This window comes from Eurosta solidaginis, chromosome 1 (genome assembly GCF_040869045.1).
Source record: "Eurosta solidaginis isolate ZX-2024a chromosome 1, ASM4086904v1, whole genome shotgun sequence".
NCBI lineage: Eukaryota > Metazoa > Arthropoda > Insecta > Diptera > Tephritidae > Eurosta > Eurosta solidaginis.
Genome location: NC_090319.1, coordinates 251879163 through 251898930, shown reverse-complemented (window position 1 = coordinate 251898930; position 19768 = coordinate 251879163). Strand labels below are relative to the sequence as shown.

At 38.3% G+C, this 19768-nt stretch overlaps 1 protein-coding gene across 4 annotated transcripts in view; it reads right to left on the bottom strand.

Annotated features, from left to right (window-relative positions):
• Window positions 1-19534, bottom strand: part of jumu (jumeau) — a 117576-nt gene extending 98042 nt beyond the window's left edge. Inside the window, exons 1-2 of one of the 4 annotated variants that reach the window (XM_067760357.1) lie at window positions 19515-19534; window positions 3991-4134 (exon numbers count right to left, since the gene is read on the bottom strand). In XM_067760357.1, coding sequence (XP_067616458.1) covers window positions 3991-4050 — 60 coding nt within the window. In that variant the 5' untranslated portion in view covers window positions 4051-4134; window positions 19515-19534. Of the gene's footprint in view, window positions 1-3990; window positions 5313-5455; window positions 5572-19514 lie in introns of those variants that run through there. The other 3 variants (XM_067760358.1, XM_067760356.1, XM_067760359.1) reach the window with 3 other exon arrangements.
• Between the last annotated feature and the right edge of the window lie 234 nt (window positions 19535-19768).

The window sequence follows — 19768 nt, the reverse complement described above, 5'->3', positions numbered from 1 at the left end:
GGGAGTTGGCTACTTTTCAATATCAGATGGCGCCAGTGTCGCTCATTCTACCATATAAATGTTAATTGGGTTAGTTTACTGCGTTTTCACTTCGAGTGAATAAAAGAAACGGCAGCACTGGATGGAGGGGAACATGAACCAAAAATATATAGCTTTGTTTATGGGTGGATAACTATTGCGTACATTTCTCTCCAGAGAGAAATTAACAAAGAGAACATCGGCAACGACTTTCCATAAATGTATGCAAATTCGTGAGCTAACAACGAAGTTCTCTCACTTAATAATGCATATGAAACACATACAAGAAAAAAACCGGCCGGCAGCAATGCAAAGGCAAGGACAAAACAAAAATGAAATGAAATTCAACATAAACAAATTAAACAATAACAACAAATATAGTTTCAAAGGTATCTGCTTTTGCTGGGGGAGCGACAGGCAATCAATAAATAGTACATTAACGATGGCAGAGAAGTTTGCCTTCGAGCAGAATACCGAACGTAAAAACGAAGCTGCTAAAAATGTGAATGGCAAATATTTAAAACAAAAAGTCAAGTTCAAAAAGCAGAGAATAAAGAAAAAAATATTACCTTAATAGAATAAAACAAGGCAAAAGGGACTCAAGGAGGTTTGATGAACTAACAAGTAAACATGCTTTTTTTAACTTTGGACAAAGAGAATAGGGTAAATATCCAAAATAACATAGTGACATGTGCAAAGCTTATATGAATGTACACATATCTATTTTGCAGACATTATGTAGCATACATATTTACAATAATATATACATAAGTCACAAGTGTTTATAATATATGTAGTATTTATGTATGTATGTCATGTAGAAGGCATGTATGAATACATCCATATGCAAGGGTGGGACAGTCAGCGCTATTCCGATACTATCTTGTACTCGATACCTGTACTTACATATATAAAATTATCGAGAATAGAAATGATACCAAAAGAGGTATCGAGAGAAAGTAATCTATGCTTGCTCATCATTAAAAAGCTCAGAACAACTGATTAAAATTAGGCCGTTCTTACCTACATAGTATTACAAAACAGTCCACATTTCAAGTCTCTGAAATTATGCTGGCATCGGCGCCACTATCAATAGTTTAGCCTCTCTAGTGCATATGGGTAACTGCCGCATGTAAACTTGTGCCATAATGTTGTTGTAGCGATAAGGACACTCCCCGAAGGCCTTGGGTAGTATTATCGATGTTGCTGGTCCTTTACCTTCTAGGCCATCCGCCCCCCCCTCCGCCCTAGATCCATGAGGAGTTCGGGGTCGCCAGAGCCCCGGCTGTTAATGAACAGGAGTCGCCACGGATAGGTGAGGTTGACAATTGGTTTTGGAGAAGCTATATATTGTGCTGGAAACCTGAAAGGGTTGCCCTACACACCCTCTTGAAACTGGTATTTTAGTCGCCTCTTACGACAGGCATACCTACCGCCTGTTCTAACCCCCTAACCCAATGGGGGAACTTGTGCCATGTAATTGGTGCATTAGACAAGAGATATAAAAATTAAATTTGGTAGGGATTTCTAGATACATAAGTATTTGAAACATAAATTTATTTATTTGAGATATACCACATCTCATTTAACAAAAAAGTGTAACTGGGTACAAATTACCCACAGTCGAAATGCCATTTTAAAAAGCTGTAAAAACTTATTTTGGTGTGCAATCATGTTTTTGTTGCTGCAGCAGTGCTTCGCCCCATCCAATAGGTGCCACCACTTAAAAATTTTCATCTAACGGGAAACTTGTAACCAACCCCATTTAATGCGTTGGTGTGTAAACATCTTTGTTCACGGTATGGAGGAATTCTGAATGTAATCGTAGGATGTAATCAGCAAGCGTAAGCGTAGTTTTTGAAATAGTAGGGGAGTATGGGGGATATATGTATGTAAAGTATTATTATTATTATTATATAGAAAAGAGGTGATAAATCACCAAATTACAATAGAAGGAGCACAAGTAACACAGACCTTCGGGTCTCCTTAAGACTACTTAGTATTTTACTTAAATCTTATATCATTAATGGTAGTCACATATGCATATATGCATATGTGTACATATATCTATTTGTCTTTTTAAACTAGTTTTTTCAAATTTGACAATTTTAAGAATTTAGCTACTGTTTGTATGTTCTTTAGTTCCATATTTCGCAAGTAGTTAGATCGAGTGGTGTTTCCAAAAACCGGCACGAGCGTTCTGTAAATTTGTGCATTCGTCTAGAAGATGGACTACAGACAATGTCCGGGTAGCACAAAACGGACATTGCGGCTGTGTTTCTCTTTTAATTATATGGCTGTGAGTTACTATAGTGTGGCCGATACGCACACGTATAAACGCTTTTAAGTCGCTGCATAAAACTTTCTGTGGAAAAACTGGGTTTTCTCCACTTATGTTGTAATTTTTGTAGTGGTGATTGAAGTTTTGCCATTCACTCAATTTGGTTGCTCCAAGATGATTTGCAATAAGCCGTCTGAAGTCTGGAGCCAGCATTACTTCGGAAGAGATCAATGGCTCATTTGTGGCCAACTTTGCCCTTTGATCCGCTGCTTCATTGCCTTTGATACCGACCAGTTGGAACCCACATAATTTTTATCATTTCTGTTTTGTCAGCTAACATTGATCGAACCGATAGTGCAATATCAGATTTATTGTTTGCGTTATTTAACATGTTTATTGCGGTATGTAAAGTAAATGCAGGCGAAGTGAACGCGATTGGTATGCTGTATTGGCGGGTAAAGAATGTACACGTGTAGTCCCCACTCCGCTGCGCAGTGATTGAGAAAAATGACGGTGCGAGAATTGATGTCGCAAAATCTGACATCAAATCTAGGCAAGGAAGGAAAGTAACGGAGAGGGTAGGAAATGAAGGATAGAAGAGGCAAAGGAAAGGAAATGTTAGTAGACAATACCCGTGACGGAATCCAGCTTGGACAACATGCTATCAATTTCTTATCGCCTAGGTACAGACAAGTTATCGATTTGTATCGATAACTTGCTATTCATAACAAAGTATATTCGTTATCAATAAGTTATCGACGTGTTATCGATTTGTATTCAAAAGTTTGGCAAATGTTATCAGCAAATTAGCGAAGTCATCGTTTATTCATGGAATAATTATATGGTCGGCTTGTTAGCGGAAAAATACCGACTTATTTTAAAGGTAAAAGTCTAGCTGAGGGGTCGACTGCTAATACGCTACCAAAAATATCGAGAGGTGTCAATCGACGCGTGTTGATATCAGTATTCATAATCCGAAGGCGGAAAATAAAAATATTAACTCGTTGAAAAGATATTAACGAAAAATTACCCGCGGGTTCTTCCGAAACTGGGGTTGGTATCCATAGTATTTTTGTGCAGAACACCTTTCTGCGTTACCGGGGTTCGGCCGCGCTGATAAAAAATTACCCTGGGTGAATCCAATACCGGTTTGGAGATCAAAACTATATCCGCGCAAAACACTTATATTCACAATTTTTTGTGGGTACTACAACATTACAACAACCACATGAAAATCGCCAACTTCAACTGCAAACATCTCCGGACAGATAAAATTTTTCTTTTCCGCCTTCGGATTATTGTTATCGAGGTCAAGACGCGTCGTTTGACACCTCTGTCGATATTTTTGGCAGCGTATTAGCAGTGACCCCTCAACTGGACTATTACCATGAAATTTCCTACAGTAAACCTGTAGAACTTCACGAGTACTTGGTCCGCACGAATTCTTAGGGACTTATTTTTTAGCATAACTCTTTTTTATTTAGCTTTCTAGTTATGGCAACTCTGGCCGATAGTTGTGGGCAATACGGCGATTTACACATTTATACATACATACATATCTATGTGCGTATGGTTGTCTGTATATAAGAGAAAGAGTCTGTTATGCGACCCCGAAAGGCGATTAGACAAAAAATAGCGCGAAAAAAATATGATACATTAATTGATATAAATAAACATGTTATAATACTTACGGCGTACTTATTGATGAATGCATCATGGTATCCACTCGAATAATCTTCCAGCTCGAACATTTTAAGTATTTTATTCTTCTCTGGTGCAGGTAGTGTTGCAAATATGTTTAACAAATTATTTCACTAAATATTCACTTGCAAGAACTGATCCATAAGAAAAAAACGTACATTTGACGGAACCGCTTGAAAGTCTCAAAACAACACTCTTCACACCCCTCCACAAAAACAAATCAAAATCATGTTTTTACTGCTTATTCAAACGACTTTTTGATACAAACACGATTCGTAATCTAAATTTTGTTTCCACCATTTATGTTTCCGATAACAAACGTTTGCACATTTTTTGTCTTTGCTTTCGTTTCTTTTGCTATGTGATTTCTGTGATGAAGCAAAACCCAAAAAGGAATACATACATACACATATGTATGTATATTAAATTTATTTCATTGGATTGCAAATTTTCTAAGAAAATAGAAAACGCTAAATTGCAACTCGTTCGATTTTATTTAATGCTGTTCACGGCGAATTAGGTAATTTTGTTTTATTTTCGCAAATTCTGTTATAAACATTAGATCAAATCGGGAAATAAACTCTCACACAAGCACATTTCATGCCAGACAAAAACCGTTTCTCATTTACTTTTAAAAAAAATTAGCGCGCACACACTATTTCCTCCGTTTCTTTTTTTGCCTATACTCTTTACATTCGCTTCACAACTTATTGTTCCGAATTCGCAGCCGGCCGGTAGGCAATTGTGGTTGTAGTAGTCGGGAGGAAACAAAATCCAACACATTAAAAAATTCCGAATAACGAACAATTTTGCAGAAAAGCGCGCACTTCTTCGCTGAGCGCAGAAACTCAACTGAGAGCAATGATGAGAAGAAATTTACTATTACCCGACAGCGCAGCGAGCAGAGCCAGCAGCAGTGACGCAGCGTTTGTGGCACAAAATCAAATTATGTAAAGAGTTAAAGAGCACAGACAAATTTTTGGAGAGCTGAGAGCCAGTTTTTGAATTGACGTTCGAAATTATGTTCGAATTTGTTGGGTTCACTGTTGCCGTTCTACTCCACACACGAATAAAGTGATGCTTTTTTCCGACAATACGTGTGGAAGATACTTTGTCGACATGTTTCTTAACTTAACCCTTTCGAACCGGCATTCAGCCTATTAAGTAAATATAATTTAAGTACTTTCAAGTAATTAAGATACAGATAATTAGATTATTTGAATTCAAAAATTTCGAATTTTTTGTGGGGGGTTGGGAGAGACTGGTACAACATGGTTCGGGAAAATTTTAGAATAGCACCCCCCGATTTCGGGGTAAAACTTGGTATCAAAACTCGGTATCAAACGAGCACAAATATATATATTTTAAAGTGCGCAAACTTATAATTTAAAAGTTATTTGTTGTTAAAGTTTGCAAATTTATCAAATTTCTATAGCACTTTAAATTACAATTTACATATCTTTCAAACCCTTAATCCACATACATATTTATATAAATTGGCAACAATAAACAACAAATTGCATTTTTGTATAAACAATAAATTGCATTTTTGTATATTTCACATTTCATTTTTGCATTGTTTTTACTTATTATAAATGTTTTTATTAAATCAATCGCACTTTTGTAGCAACATGCACATTTATATATATATATATTTTATTGATGACATTACAAAGCTGTGCTGCCACATAAACAAAAAAAAAAAAAAACAAATATAAATATTACCTTACCACCTTTCAGTTAATAAAGAAAAAGGAAAATATATATTTTTACTACTCATTTTGAGAAGTTGAAACACCATTCCGCGTAGGCGGCCTGGCTACCGCCACGGTTATACCACACATCCAGACTTGGCATGGCGTAGCCCAGGGTTATTTTTTATAAGCGCGGCCGAAGGCCGCCTATGCAGAAAGGTGTTCTACGCAGAACTACTGTGCATGGCGCAGCCGGTGTTGGATTGGCTAACATAACAATATATATACCGCCACGATCGGATATACACGTTTATACATGTCATAGCACTGTTATTTGTAGTTTGTACTCGCAATTGCGCGACAAAGACCGCCTAGTAGTTCTTGGTGATTTCAATTTATCATCAGTAAATTGGATCAATACCATCGACTCAAATTTTATGACTCCCACTACTCAGCACGAGTTTTTAAATAGCCTGCTAGATACATCTCTTCTCCAAATTAGTAATGTTTTAAATTCCAAAAGGAAAATCTTAGACTTAGTTTTTACAGATGACTCTGCGGGTATTACTCTAACCCGAACTCCCCCATTATCCCTTCCTGAAGACCCTCTTCCTCCTACGCTTGAGATAGTACTGGATGTTGTTCAACCTGTGATGCTCGATGTTTCTAAGCCCAATTCCCGACCCCGGTCGAGATGTTTTTCAAAGACGAATTTTAGTGAGCTCAATAATTTGATTTCTGCCCATGACTGGTCGAGTCTTTATGCGTGTACAGACGTTGAAACAGCGACTTCCTTGTTTTATAGTTCTCTTGATGCTTTGTTTGAAAGCTGTGTCCCCCTTCGTTATTCCAGTACCACCACGGGTAAACCACCTTGGTTCTCAAAGCAACTATTAAGACTTGATAATATTAAATCTAGACTCTATAAGCGTTTCAAAAGATCTGGTAAAGCTATTGATTTATCTAAATATTTAGTGGCGCGCTCCAATTTTCATCGTCTTAACCAGCAGTGTTATAAAGGTTACTTATCATGTTTCAAATTCCAATTTACTAATAATCCGAAACGTTTCTACAAATTTGTTAATTCCAAAAGGAAAACTTCTGGTTTCCCATCTACTTTTATTTATGGGTGCAAAAACGCAAATTCTGATAACGAAATCGCAGATTTATTTGCTGAATTCTTTAAATCAACCTATTCATCCCAATGTGTCCAGTCTAATCTTTATCCATATTGCTTGGAAAGTTCTAATAATATTTTAAACCCATTTATTGATAAAGATACTGTTCTTAATAAACTTCTTGCATTGAAACCGATATCTGCACCGGGTCCAGATGGTGTTCCTAGTTGTGTACTTAAGTACTGTGCTGTCAGCTTATCAGAGCCTATCTTTAAATTATTTAAACTGTCTCTGGAATCCGCATCATTCCCATCTATTTGGAAACAATCGTTTATTATACCTTTGCATAAAAAAGGTAGTAGGTCTAATATTGAGAACTACAGAGGCATAGCTAAGCTCTCAGCTATCCCTAAAACTGTTGAGCAGATAATTACATACCAGCTTCAATACTTGTGTAGCTCTTTAATATCGCCTTGTCAACATGGTTTTGTTCATCGGAGATCAACTACTACCAACTTGCTTGAATTTACGTCTTTTGTTATGAATGGTTTTTTAGTTTGCAAACAAACAGATGTAATTTACACCGACTTTAGTAAAGCATTTGACTCTGTTAATCACGAGCTCTTAGTTACCAAACTTGATCTTCTGGGTTTTCCAGCGCCTTTATTAAGTTGGATTTCAAGTTATCTTGAAAATAGGACTCAGCGAGTCTTCTTTAACAACAATCTTTCAAAGTCGTTTGATGTAACTTCTGGCGTGCCCCAGGGTAGCCATTTGGGCCCATTACTCTTTAACCTGTTCATTAACGACTTACCAAAGGTTATATTACGTTCTAGAGTTTTTATGTATGCAGATGATGTAAAACTTTGTTACACATATCTGCCTTCGAACTTGTTCTGTTTTAATCAGCTTCAGGCCGATCTTGACTCATTTCAAAGCTGGTGTACTGCAAATTTACTTTTTTTGAATTACTCTAAATGTAAGCAAATGACTTTTCACCGTGTGAAGCCGGTCCTATCATCTTATACACTTAACGGCGACCCCTTGGAGCGGATATCTATTGTAACTGATCTAGGAGTTATTTTTGATCCGAAATTAAGTTTTACCACACGAATTTCAACCGCTATAAACAAAGCAACTGGTGTATTAGGTTTTATCAAACGTTGGGCTAAAGAGTTTGATGACCCTTATTTCACAAAGATCCTTTATACCTCGCTGGTACGTCCTATTCTCGAGTACTGTTCATGTCTCTGGTCTCCGATCTATCAAATCCATGTTGATCGGATTGAGTCGGTCCAGAGACGGTTTTTAATTTTTGCATTACGAGGTCTCAACTGGGAATCAAGTACTCATCTTCCACCATACAGGAATAGACTTCTTCTAATTAATTTGCCATCTCTAGAGAATCGTAGAGTATTACTTGGCGTTATGTTCATTCACAAGCTCATCATTGGTGTGATTGACTCCCCTGACCTAATCAGTCAACTAAATTTTGCGGTTCCTGCTAGGGCGTCCAGACATTTTGTGCCTTTTCATTTACCTCTATGCCGGCAAAATTTTGCTAGAAACAGTCCCCTGCGTCATTGGTGCTCGCGGTACAATGATTTGTATAACTGCATTGGCTTTGAATGTTCGTTTGCTGCTTTACATTCTGCTATACTCTTATGTTTAGCCTGATATTTTAATTTTATTTTTTTCTTATACAATGCGATGTCAAATGTTTATAACATACAAATTTTCTATGTACCTTTTTTGAATTTTTTATTTTAAGAATGGCTCTGTATTGTACATATATATCTGTCTATTACAATAATTAGTCGACCGCTTTGTGTTTGCGTCGACTTTATATAAATAAATAAATAAATAAATAAAATAAGGTAATATCAGCTCGTTCACGAATGCAAAAAAGAGCTTTTTCAAATTTTTGGTAAATAAAGAGTAGAAAAGTTAGAGATATATATACATCAGATGAAAGGTATTTTTATAAATTATTTTTCGATTCTGCACTTGTTCCGTTTTTTAGATGTGGCAGCACAGATTTGTAATGTCATAAAATATATATACGTATACACACATACAAGTTATATAAAAATTTGCAAACTTTAACAACAAATAACTTTTAAATTATAAGTTTGCTCACTTTAAGATATATATATTTGTGATCGGGAGAGCTCCCTCTTTCATTTGATACCAAGTTAAACCCCGAACTCGGGGGGTGCTAAACTAAATCGCTGCCCATTGTTCCAACAGTACTATTGTGTGGTACAACATTTGTACCAGCAGTTCTCAACGTACAAATAATAATAAAAAATTTTCATATTGATGGATAATCATTTATTGGAAAAAATAAAAGTTTTACAAAAAAGTATATTACTTCCAAGAAAAATGTTTAAAAATAACCACACAATTTTTAAATTTCGAAAATTATGTATGAATCTAATTTATTTTGAGTATGATATTTTGCGAAGCACATCTTGCAAAGTAATATATCACATTGCTGTCAAATTTGTTTTGTTCTGGTTTGTGTTTTGCTCTGCGAACAATTTGCGCAACGTCTTCGAGTCTCAATAGGAATTGGTAAATGCAAGGATACTGTTACGAATATTAGCAACACTAAGGGGTACTGTCATCTCTAAGCCGATGCTAAGCAGTGACTTGTATGCACATCAATAATTCAATCATTATGTCTACACATATGTACGTACACGCAGCGGAGAAGCAACGCACAAACACATGAAGATATTTTATCTGAGATGCTCCCAAAAGTATGCAATTATAATTGTGGAAGTGTCGCTCACAAATACACGCGCATATGAGAGCTAAACGCATGCATCTGTAGTTATAATTATATACCAATAACTAAGTAAATTCTGGAAGCGCCTAGAAGATGCAACGAGGAAATCACACAGCATAAAAGCAGCAACAGTAGAGGCGCGACAATCAGTTGGATTTAAGACGCTATCTGGCGACCATTAGTAGTGTTATTTTGAAAGTAGTATTGTGAAGAACTTTAATAAAGGCCATTTTGCATTATTGAATAAGCGGAATTGCAGTAAATTCGTTACAATTGGTGTCAGAAGAGGAATTGTTAAATAAATTCCAGAGGACAACAAGGACATGGCAAAGTTAAGTGAATTGAAATCCAGCAACTGAGGGAGTTGGAGAGCCGTGGATTGAGTACAACCGGCATTAAACTCGAACTTCAGGTACGACTACGAGAGGCAATGGAAGCAGAAGGAATTAACGTGGAAGAGTATGTCTTGCATCTTGATGCCGACGAGACAGCAACAAAAATTTAAGAGAAAAACGAAACATCGCAGACAGTTACGAGCACAGACTTGAACACAATTTCGGCTGCAATATCTGCAAAAACATCAGCAGTGGCATCCCAACTGACATCGCAGGAGACAAGCATCACATCGAAGATTGAAGCAAAATTGAATGAACAGAAAACATACATGGCGTCACAAATTGCAGAACAATTAAAAGAGCAAGAGGCACGCATAACATTACAACTCGAAGCACAGGAAGAGCGTATCTCAACGAAGCTGGAGGCACAGAAAACAAAAGTCTCATCGCAGCTGGAGGCTTTTAGTGAACGACAAGATAATTTGGGGGCCGAGATGGATGCTTTGAAAGATCGTATACAGGAGTTGCAACTAAATCGCCCAGCAGTTTCAGCGAGTAATCCAAAGGTAAAAACACCATCCTTTGACGGTTCTTTTCCTTTCCAGGTGTTTAAGCTACAGTTTGAGAAGACCGAAACAGTGAACAACTGGAATGCTGAAGATAAAGTTGCTGCACTGTTCATGGCATGGAAAGGCCCTGCAGCTGAGATTTTATAAACCATTCCAGAGGGCGAACGGAACTGTTATGACGCATTGATGGCTGCTGTAGAACGAAGGTATGGAAGCGAACACAGGAAACAGAAGTATCAAATAGAATTGCAAAACCGTTACCAAGAAGCTAATGAGACTTTGCAAGAGTTTGCTTCAGATGTTGAAAGGTTGGCTCATTTAGCGAATGCGGACGCACCCGTGGAATACACTGAAAGGGTAAAGATTCAGAGCTTTATAAACGGCATGCGGGACGCCGAAACAAAGCGAGCTACATACGCAAACCCAAAGCCAACATTCGCAGAAACGGTATCACATGCTTTGATTCAGGAAACAGTGTCGCTTTTGTGTAAGCCAGTTTTCAAAGCCCGCCGTGTGGAAGTGAAAGGCCACAGTGGGTAGACGCAATTTTAGACGCTTTAAAAGGAACGCAACAGAGAAATGATGGTGCAATTAAATGTTTCAAGTGCGGTAACCCAGGTCACATTGCTCGTCATTGCAGCACCCGTCCTGGTAGTTCCAACTTGGGTGGCCGTAAACGCAAAGCTGGAGGAGATGAACAAGATCGTGCCAGATGTTAAAATCGAGAGCTAGCTCCAGCTGTTGAATGTCCTGTGATATCTATCTCGCAAATTGAAAGAAAACCGAGCAGTCTTGCCGTCAAAGGAAAGCTGGATGGCAAGGAGCGTGTACTGACTGTAGATACGGGCGCATCTCACTCCTTAATCCGATCTGATTTGGTCAATAGGAGAGTAAAGCCATTACCTGGAGCAAGGTTGCGTACGGCCACAGGCGAGTATAACCAAGTCCAGGGAGAAGTGTTATGTGAAGTCTTAATTGGGAAGGTCATGGTTCTACTTCATTGTGGCAGAGATTGTCGATGAAGTCATATTGGGAGTGGACTTCTTGCTTGACCATGACATCAAGATCGATATGCAGAGAAGGGTGATGCGTTATGAGAACCAGGATATGCCACTTAACTTCAGTTTGGAAAAAGGGTTCAGCAGTAAGCGAGTGCTGGTGGAGGAGATTCGACAGAGACCACGAAAGTCAAAGAAAGTAGATCGAGCAAAGGTTGATGGAACAAATGGGCCAAAAAATCAAAACCGAAGGTACCTGTGAGAGAAACACTGGCATTGAAAAGCCCTAACGGACGCACTAAAATGAAGGAAAGAATTTCGCAGAAAGAATGTAAGGGTGGTTTCAAGCCAGGGCACACTACTGTTGTGAAGCGTCGGAACGATAATGATTATGCAAAGCAAATCCGTCAAGCGGAAGCTCTACGAAGTAGTTCATTGGCCAAACAACAGAGTGTGAGGGAACGAACCAGGCAGGCCGACGAGAGGGGGGGGAGGAGGCTGAGGGGGTCATTACCTCCGGGCCGGGCTTTGGAGGGGCCCGGGAATCTCAAAATGCTATCCAAGCTTTTTGCTTACAGAAAATAAAAAAACACACCTTTAATCACCTTTCGTATATAGCAATCATTTTAAATTTCAACAAATTTTAAAAATCTCTTACCGTGTCTGCACCCCGCATAAGGTGTTGTTGGTTTTTGGCGTTGGCTTTGTAGCATAAAGTTGAATTCGTTTTCTGTTCCAGCAGAAAAATTCGGTATGATGCAAATTCTTATACAGCGATATACATGTATGTATGTATGTAAAAACGTTGGCGATAACAGTTTTTTGAAAAAAAAAACCTGATATTTTCTGGGTTTTGGGGAGTGTTTTGGTTGAAAAATTGACCCTTTCGCTTTTTTTTCCGCAGGCTCGAAAATTATTTTTTTGGGTATGCGTAGTGGAACTTTTTCTTCCTAAGCCCAAATCTTATAGAAAAATCGATCGCGCGATATCGGTTAATAAATCGACCGAGCCTAATATGCATGTATACGCTTAAATATACTTTCGGGGTTATTCTGTGTACTTGACAAATTGTCAATAAGTTGACAAGTAATCAAGATTTGTATCAAGTTGACAAATATTTCTATTCTGTGCATAGCTTGACAAATCTAAAAAGCTCTACGACCTGTGCTTTTCACCATATTTGGGTGAACTAAATTAGCTAAGCGTGGGGCAGTTGAGGGCGAGCAGTTTAATGTGAGTTATAAGGGACTAATTTGATGTACTTGAAGATGTATGAGTCGTGGCACAGTGGCACTGCAAACAAAAATTTTTTAAATTTATTATTTTATAAATTATTATTTTAATGGACTGTATTTTATTTTCATTTAAATCAACGGTTTAGTGCAACAATCGCGAAATGGAAAAAACGTAAGAGTTAAATATTGTTCTTAATTTTTTGTAACAAATATTTTAAAATCATAGTTTTTTCAAAGAAATCAAAAGTGGAACGTGCTACGCATGAGCAATTGGAGCGATATGTCTCATTTTATGCTTCTAACCCCGAAATTGGAATAGGAAAAAATAATCCGCTGGGTTTTTTGGGGGCCATTTCGGCATGGCTTTGGGGACTCCCTCGGGGCATTTGGGGTTTCCCTCGGGGTCATTTGGGGATCATTCCGGGACGGGTTTGGGAGTCCCTCGGGGTCATTTGGGGGACATTGCGGGATTGTTTTGGGGTCCCCATCGTGTGCATTTGTGGGTCGTTCCGGGATCTTTTTGGGTACTCTCGGGATAATTAGGGTGTCTTCCGGGATGATTTTGGGGACTCCATCGGGGTCATTTAGGGGTCGTTCCGGGATGTTTATGGGGACTTCCTCGGGGTCTTTCCGGGGTGGTTTTGGCGACTCCCTCGGGGTCTTCCCAGGGTGAATTGGGGTCGTGCCGGGATGTTTTTAGGGACTCCCTCGGGGTCATTTGGGAGAATTCTGGGATCCATTTGACTCCCTCGGGGTCATTTGGGGGCCATTCCGGGATGGTTTTGGGGACTCCATCGGGTCCTCCCGGGATCTTTTAGGGGTCGTTCCGAGATCTTTTTGGAGACTCTCTGGGGGTCATTTGGGGACATAACCCCCAAATAACCTCGAGGGAGTCCCCAAAACCATTCCGGAATGACCTCGGGAGAGTCCCCAAAAAGATACCGGAACGACCCCCGGAATGTCCCCCAAATGCCCCCGAGGGAGTCCCCAAAACCGGTCCGGAATGATCCCCAAATGACCCGTGGGAGTCCCCAAAGCCATGCCAAAATTACCCTTAAACGACCCCGAGAAAGTCCCCATAAACATCCCGGAACGACCCCCAAATTACCCCGAGGGAGTCCCCAAAACTGTACATGAATGATCCCCAAATGACCCCGAGGGAGTCCCCAAACCCTCCCGGAATGATCCCCAAATGACCACGCGGGAGTCCCCAAAGCCATGACAAAATTACCCCTAAACGACCCCGAGAGAGTCCCCATAAACATCCCGGAACGACCCCCAAATACCCCAAGGGAGTCCCCAAACTGTACAGGAACGACCCCAAATGACCCCGGGATCACCCAATGGAAACCCAAAAACCATCCCGGAATGTCCCCCAAATGACCCCGAGGGAGTCCCCAAAACCGTCCTGAAATTACCCCCAAAATCCCCAGAGGATCTTCCCACAATAATAGCAAAAGTATTAAATCTTCCATTTTCCCTCGATCGCACAATAACAGAATTCTAATTTAAGTTTATCCGTATAAATTAAATTATCAAGAGCGTTTGACTTATTGACAATTTGTCAGCGAAAAGGCTTTTTATTTTTTCCATAGAATAGCAATTACTTGTTAAATTATCAAACTTGACAAGGAAGCAAGATGGTGAATTTGTCAGGTGCACAGAATAGGGCTGTTTGTATATACAAATGCATATAAATATGTAAAAGATGGTAAATTTGATTTTGAGAATTCGTTCATTTTAGTATGGGGCCCGTATTTTTTTTGCCCCCGGGTCCGGATTTTCTCTCGGCGGCCCTGGAACCTGGGTAATGAGTAGTACGATGAACCACAGGTACGATGAGAACAATAATTCGGAAGGTTTCTTGGCGGGAGATTTGGTACTGTTATACAACCCTCACCGGCGGAAAGGTGTTCCATCCAAATTTCGGTGCAGTTGGGAAGGCCCGGACAAAGTTATGAAGAAGATCAGTGATACCATCTACCGCATACAAACAATTGGGAAACCACGAAGGAGAAGAGTGGTACAATTGGATATGCTAGCGGCGTTTAGATCGAGAGATTTTTCTGATCGGGACGATCAGACTTAGATAGAGGGCAGTGTGACGAATATTAGCAACACTAAGGGGTACTGTCATCTTTAAGCCGATGCTAAGCCGTGACTTGTATGCACATCAGTAATTCAGTCATTACGTCTAGACATATTTACGTACACGCAGCGGAGGGGCATCGCACAAACACATGCAGATATCCTATCTGAGATGCTCCCAAAAGTATGCAATTATAATTGTGGAAGTGTCGCTCACAAATACACGCGCATATGAGAGCTAAACACATGCATCTGTAGTTATAATTATATACCAGTAACTAGGTAAATTCTGGAAGCGCCTAGAAGATGCAACGAGGAAATCACACAGTATAAAAGCAGCAACAGTAGAGGCGCGACAATCAGTTGGATTTAAGACGCTGTCTGACGAGCAATAGTAGTGTTATTTTGAAAGTAGTATTGTGAAGAACGTTAATAAAAGCCATTTTACATTATTGAATATTGGAGTTATTTAATCAACAGTTTAGTGATTATAAGCTTAGTAGAAGATTTGAAATAAGCGGAATTGCAGTAAATTCGTTACAGTACGTTGCCCAACTTCCTTTTTTCGTTGAGATAAACCGCTTGGTGATTGGGATCCCCGTACGGCTGCAGTTGTAATACCTGATATTAATGACCAGATGTGTTGAACCTGAACGAGGACTCATTTCTTTTCCATTTGTCGTTTGTTGGTGGTAAAATTTTTCTATTTTTCTTTAATTGTACTAACTAAAGCTTTAACCACACGTTCGCCTAAAGTTGTATTGATTATGTTCTCTTCCGTTGTATATATTGCAATCGTATATGTATCCCGTCCCAGAATCACATCGCAGTCACATTTTTATTCCACGTTTTACTGATTTGAGTGGCATATATTGTTTTAAGGATGATCTTCCTTTAAACTTTGCCATTGATGCATCTCCTCTCTGCCTAACCTTATCCTGCCGGTACTTTTGAAATGTACTTTTCAAATACTCCCCAACATCATTGATGTAATAAGTTTTACTGCAATCAGTTGGTTTCTGAGAAAATGCAAAATATAATTTTGATGCGGTTTGAAACTCAGAAATGGGGTCATTTGTACATTGTGAGATATAAATGCACAGGCTTCGAGGACACATCTTTTGAAAAATTTTGAAAGGGCAAATAATTGAGAGGAATTTCCGGACTTATATTACGTCCACAATAATCACTTATAATATTGTAACGAATTTTACTTGCAAATCCTCTTATTTGCAATCCTCTGCTAAGTTCGTATCACTAAACTGTTGAATAAATAACTCCAATATTGGATAATGGAAAAATGGCCTTTATTAAAGTCCTTCACAATACACTCAACTGTGCAACGAATAGCTTGCTTAATAACCACACTGATTGATAGCTCAATGAAACTCTACTATTCAAAATAATACTGCTATTGCTCGCTAGATATCGTCTTAATCGCAACTGCTTGACAACTCAAATCAAACTGAATCACTTCTTACTCGCTTGCCCCGCTTTTATAGTTTACGCTGCATACTTCTAGGCTCTTCGATTTCCAGAACTTACTAGTTGTTTCGGCTACAAAATCGCCAGCCACAACTACGTGCACAAATTATTGCTCTCTCTTGTGACAACTCAGATAAGATATATGTATGTGTTTGTAGTTTACAGTCTCCCGCACACACATAAGCGTATAAGTAAATTCATCGGTGTGTGACATCTCATCTCTCGCTGCCTTGTATGTAAATGTTGCTCGTTGGAATGTGTACATATGTATGTGTAGACGAAATTATTGATTCGTTTATGTAGATACATAATGATTGAATTATTGATGTGAATTCACGTCACTGCTTATCATCGGCCTGGAGATGGCAGCACTCCTCAGTTTTGCTAATATTCGTAACAATATGTATAGGTATGGAATTTTCCCAAAGAGAAGACCACAACCTAAAGTCTGATGAGATGTAATTCTCATTATCGTCTTGTGCTAAATTGGATCCCACAAATTCATTCGGTGCCATAATGCTTTCAAAATCTGATAGCTCACTATTGGACGATGAAGGGGAACCAGATTCTTCGCCGTGCGAACCCAATTTTGGCAAATAATTATCATCATTTCCGTTTAAAAAATCGTGCCTGTATCATCGTCATCTGAATCAAGTATTTCATCAATCAGCAGTTCGGTATTTTTTTCTGAGCTCAGTTTTTTGGAGGTGGTATTTCTTTATAAAAGAAAGACGAGAGAATAATTTTTTTTAAGAGAGGCACTGTTGGTACGTATATGCACCAGTATAAAATACTACTGCTACATATAAGTACCAGCTCGCTGAAACTCCACAAACTCAAGCAAATCCATATAAATGTTTCACTAAATATGCTAAAGCTTGTAAATAAAATAAATATCTTCCAAAAAAATAATTTGTTTGTCAGATACAACTTTTTTTTTAAGATTATTATTCAAAAACCAAACACGTGTCCGAACCTTTCACTATTTAACTCAAAACTGAGCGTACTGCACAGGAGAAAATGATTTAGATTTTATATGTACCTTTAGACAAACTAAAAAGACTGCTTTGCTACATTTGTTATACACTTTGAGTGTGATTTTGAGGATTTAGTCCAATATACACATTTAGAGGTAAATACGGTGTACCAACAGGTTCGAAAGGGTTAAGCTCACTGCTTATACACACCATAAGCAAATAATGGCCACATCAGAATGAACTCATTTTCAAACGGTTTTATGTAGCTTGACTTGACAGGCTGGTTGGTTGGCTGGCTCGCACGAATTTTGTAATTGTAATTTAAGTAACTTCCCGATAAGCTACAAGCTTTAAACTTGGAATATAGTTCAGAATCCCATGACAATGCAATAATAAGAAAAAACGCCGCTAGGTGGCGCAAGGATCGATATATTCAAAAAAATCGTATTTGTGGTCCGATTTGGCTCATATTTGGAACAAATATTATATACAGTCCGGTAAAAGTGACATCAAAATATTTTGGAGTTGGAGGAGGGGCAAGCATACGTGGCGCAAAGTCGCGTAAAGTCTTTGGAAGGATTATGTATTGAGGACTTAGATTGTAACAAATTGTCAGGAAAGAGTCCTTGTAATAATGAGTCACTAAATAAACTAAATAGAATTAGAAATAATAGGCAATTAAATAAAGACTAAAAACTTGAAAATAAAACAATAAAAAACCTTGTTAAGTTAAACGGTTTTATAGAAAACAATACTTATATGAAGTAATAATAATACTAAAAGCTAGAAAATAATTAGGTAGGTCCTAGCTACTAGTCATCACACTCCTCATCAATCTAGGGCGTTAATCAGACAATTAATTAAAAGCGTTGGACGCGTCAAATTTCTATTGATAGTCATAAGTAAGACCAGGCCCGGCAGAACACTTTCAACCCGGGTGAGTAGTTGTCATTAGATGACGAACCAATGTTGCTTCTACAAAAACAAAAAAAAGGTCGTCAGAAAAAAGTCAACAGTTTGTCACCCTGGCAATTGCAACTCGTTGGGAAAGAGCCAGAGTAGCCAAAATAGTTCTTTTTTCAACTTAGTCTGGAAAATATGGGAAAACTGTATCATTGTGAATTCATACAAGTGGCGAATGTTTGATAAAAACGTTTACAATAGTAAACAGCCCTGATCACCTGTTCAATCGCTGTTCGATTACTTAAATCATTAGCTCAATAGTGTTTTTCAAACATTTTTGTAGACGACTGGTATATTGCATTATTTTAAATTGTTTGCATAGCTGGCTGCTCAAATTTAATCTATTAACTTGATTTTAGGAATGAATGTCAATATGTAGTCTGATTTTCTGTATACACATTTAAAAGAAAAGCTGATTTGAAACACAAATGTGCAATTCATGGCACTTCAATTTAATAACGGCGCGCAAAAAACAAGCCTTTCTCCCATTCTCTGGCCATTCGCGACAGCCGTTCTCCCTGTCAGCTATTATTTGACGGGTAGGTATGGCAATGGAGGAATAGAAAGATTTTTCACTTGTATGAACTCACAATGAACTGTATGAACTGCAGCATGGTGATATACCTACAAACATAAATAAAAATTCCATGTACTTTGTTTTTGTAAATTCGATGGACAAATGTCAAAATCTTACTGCGCCGGAAGTTGATGTATCAAATCAAATAAAAAAAGTTTATAATCAGCTGTCCCATGCTGCCACCTTGTATCGTTCCGCCATGAACTGTATTGATTTTGGCGTTGAGTGCTTTTCACCAGCTTACTATGACTACACTCATTTAAATGAATTTGTTCACATAAACAAAATTTAGCAACGCGAAAGTGAAAGCAAAGTAGAAATATGTGCAAATCTCATCTTTTTGAGTGCGTTGTTAATCAGCCGATGTGAATAAACGTATCTAATTGAAAATACGTACGTGTTATAATTTTAATAACTTCGTCAGACAACATAATAATATAGTTTTCAATAATTCTCAACAAAAACAAATGATTTCCACGCTCATTGTACACTTTTCATTTGCGATTTGTCGAAACTCACTTAACCACAAAGCAAACGCGAAGTTGTATGTAAATGGGCTATTAAAAATACTACAGTAGCAATTATTTTCGTCGGAACATTTTATAATTTTTTCGATGCAGAAAATACACTCTTGAAAAAGCTTTCAATTATACTTGGATATCAGGAAGATTCAGTACTTACGCAATGCAAATACAATGCAAAATAAGATCGTCTGGAATTTTGCGAAATAAACTTATCCAACAATGTTTCCAAATCAAGTTCATCAGTTATGTCGTGGTAAACATGTAGGATAGCAATATGATTAAGGCAAGGTGCACAGGAGGCTACGCGTCATAGACGCTGCAGGCAAATTTGTACGCTTTGATGCCGAACACATGTATTTGAATGGAGAGCTGCATACGAGGAGTTAGCAGCATGAAAGCGACAAAGCATGA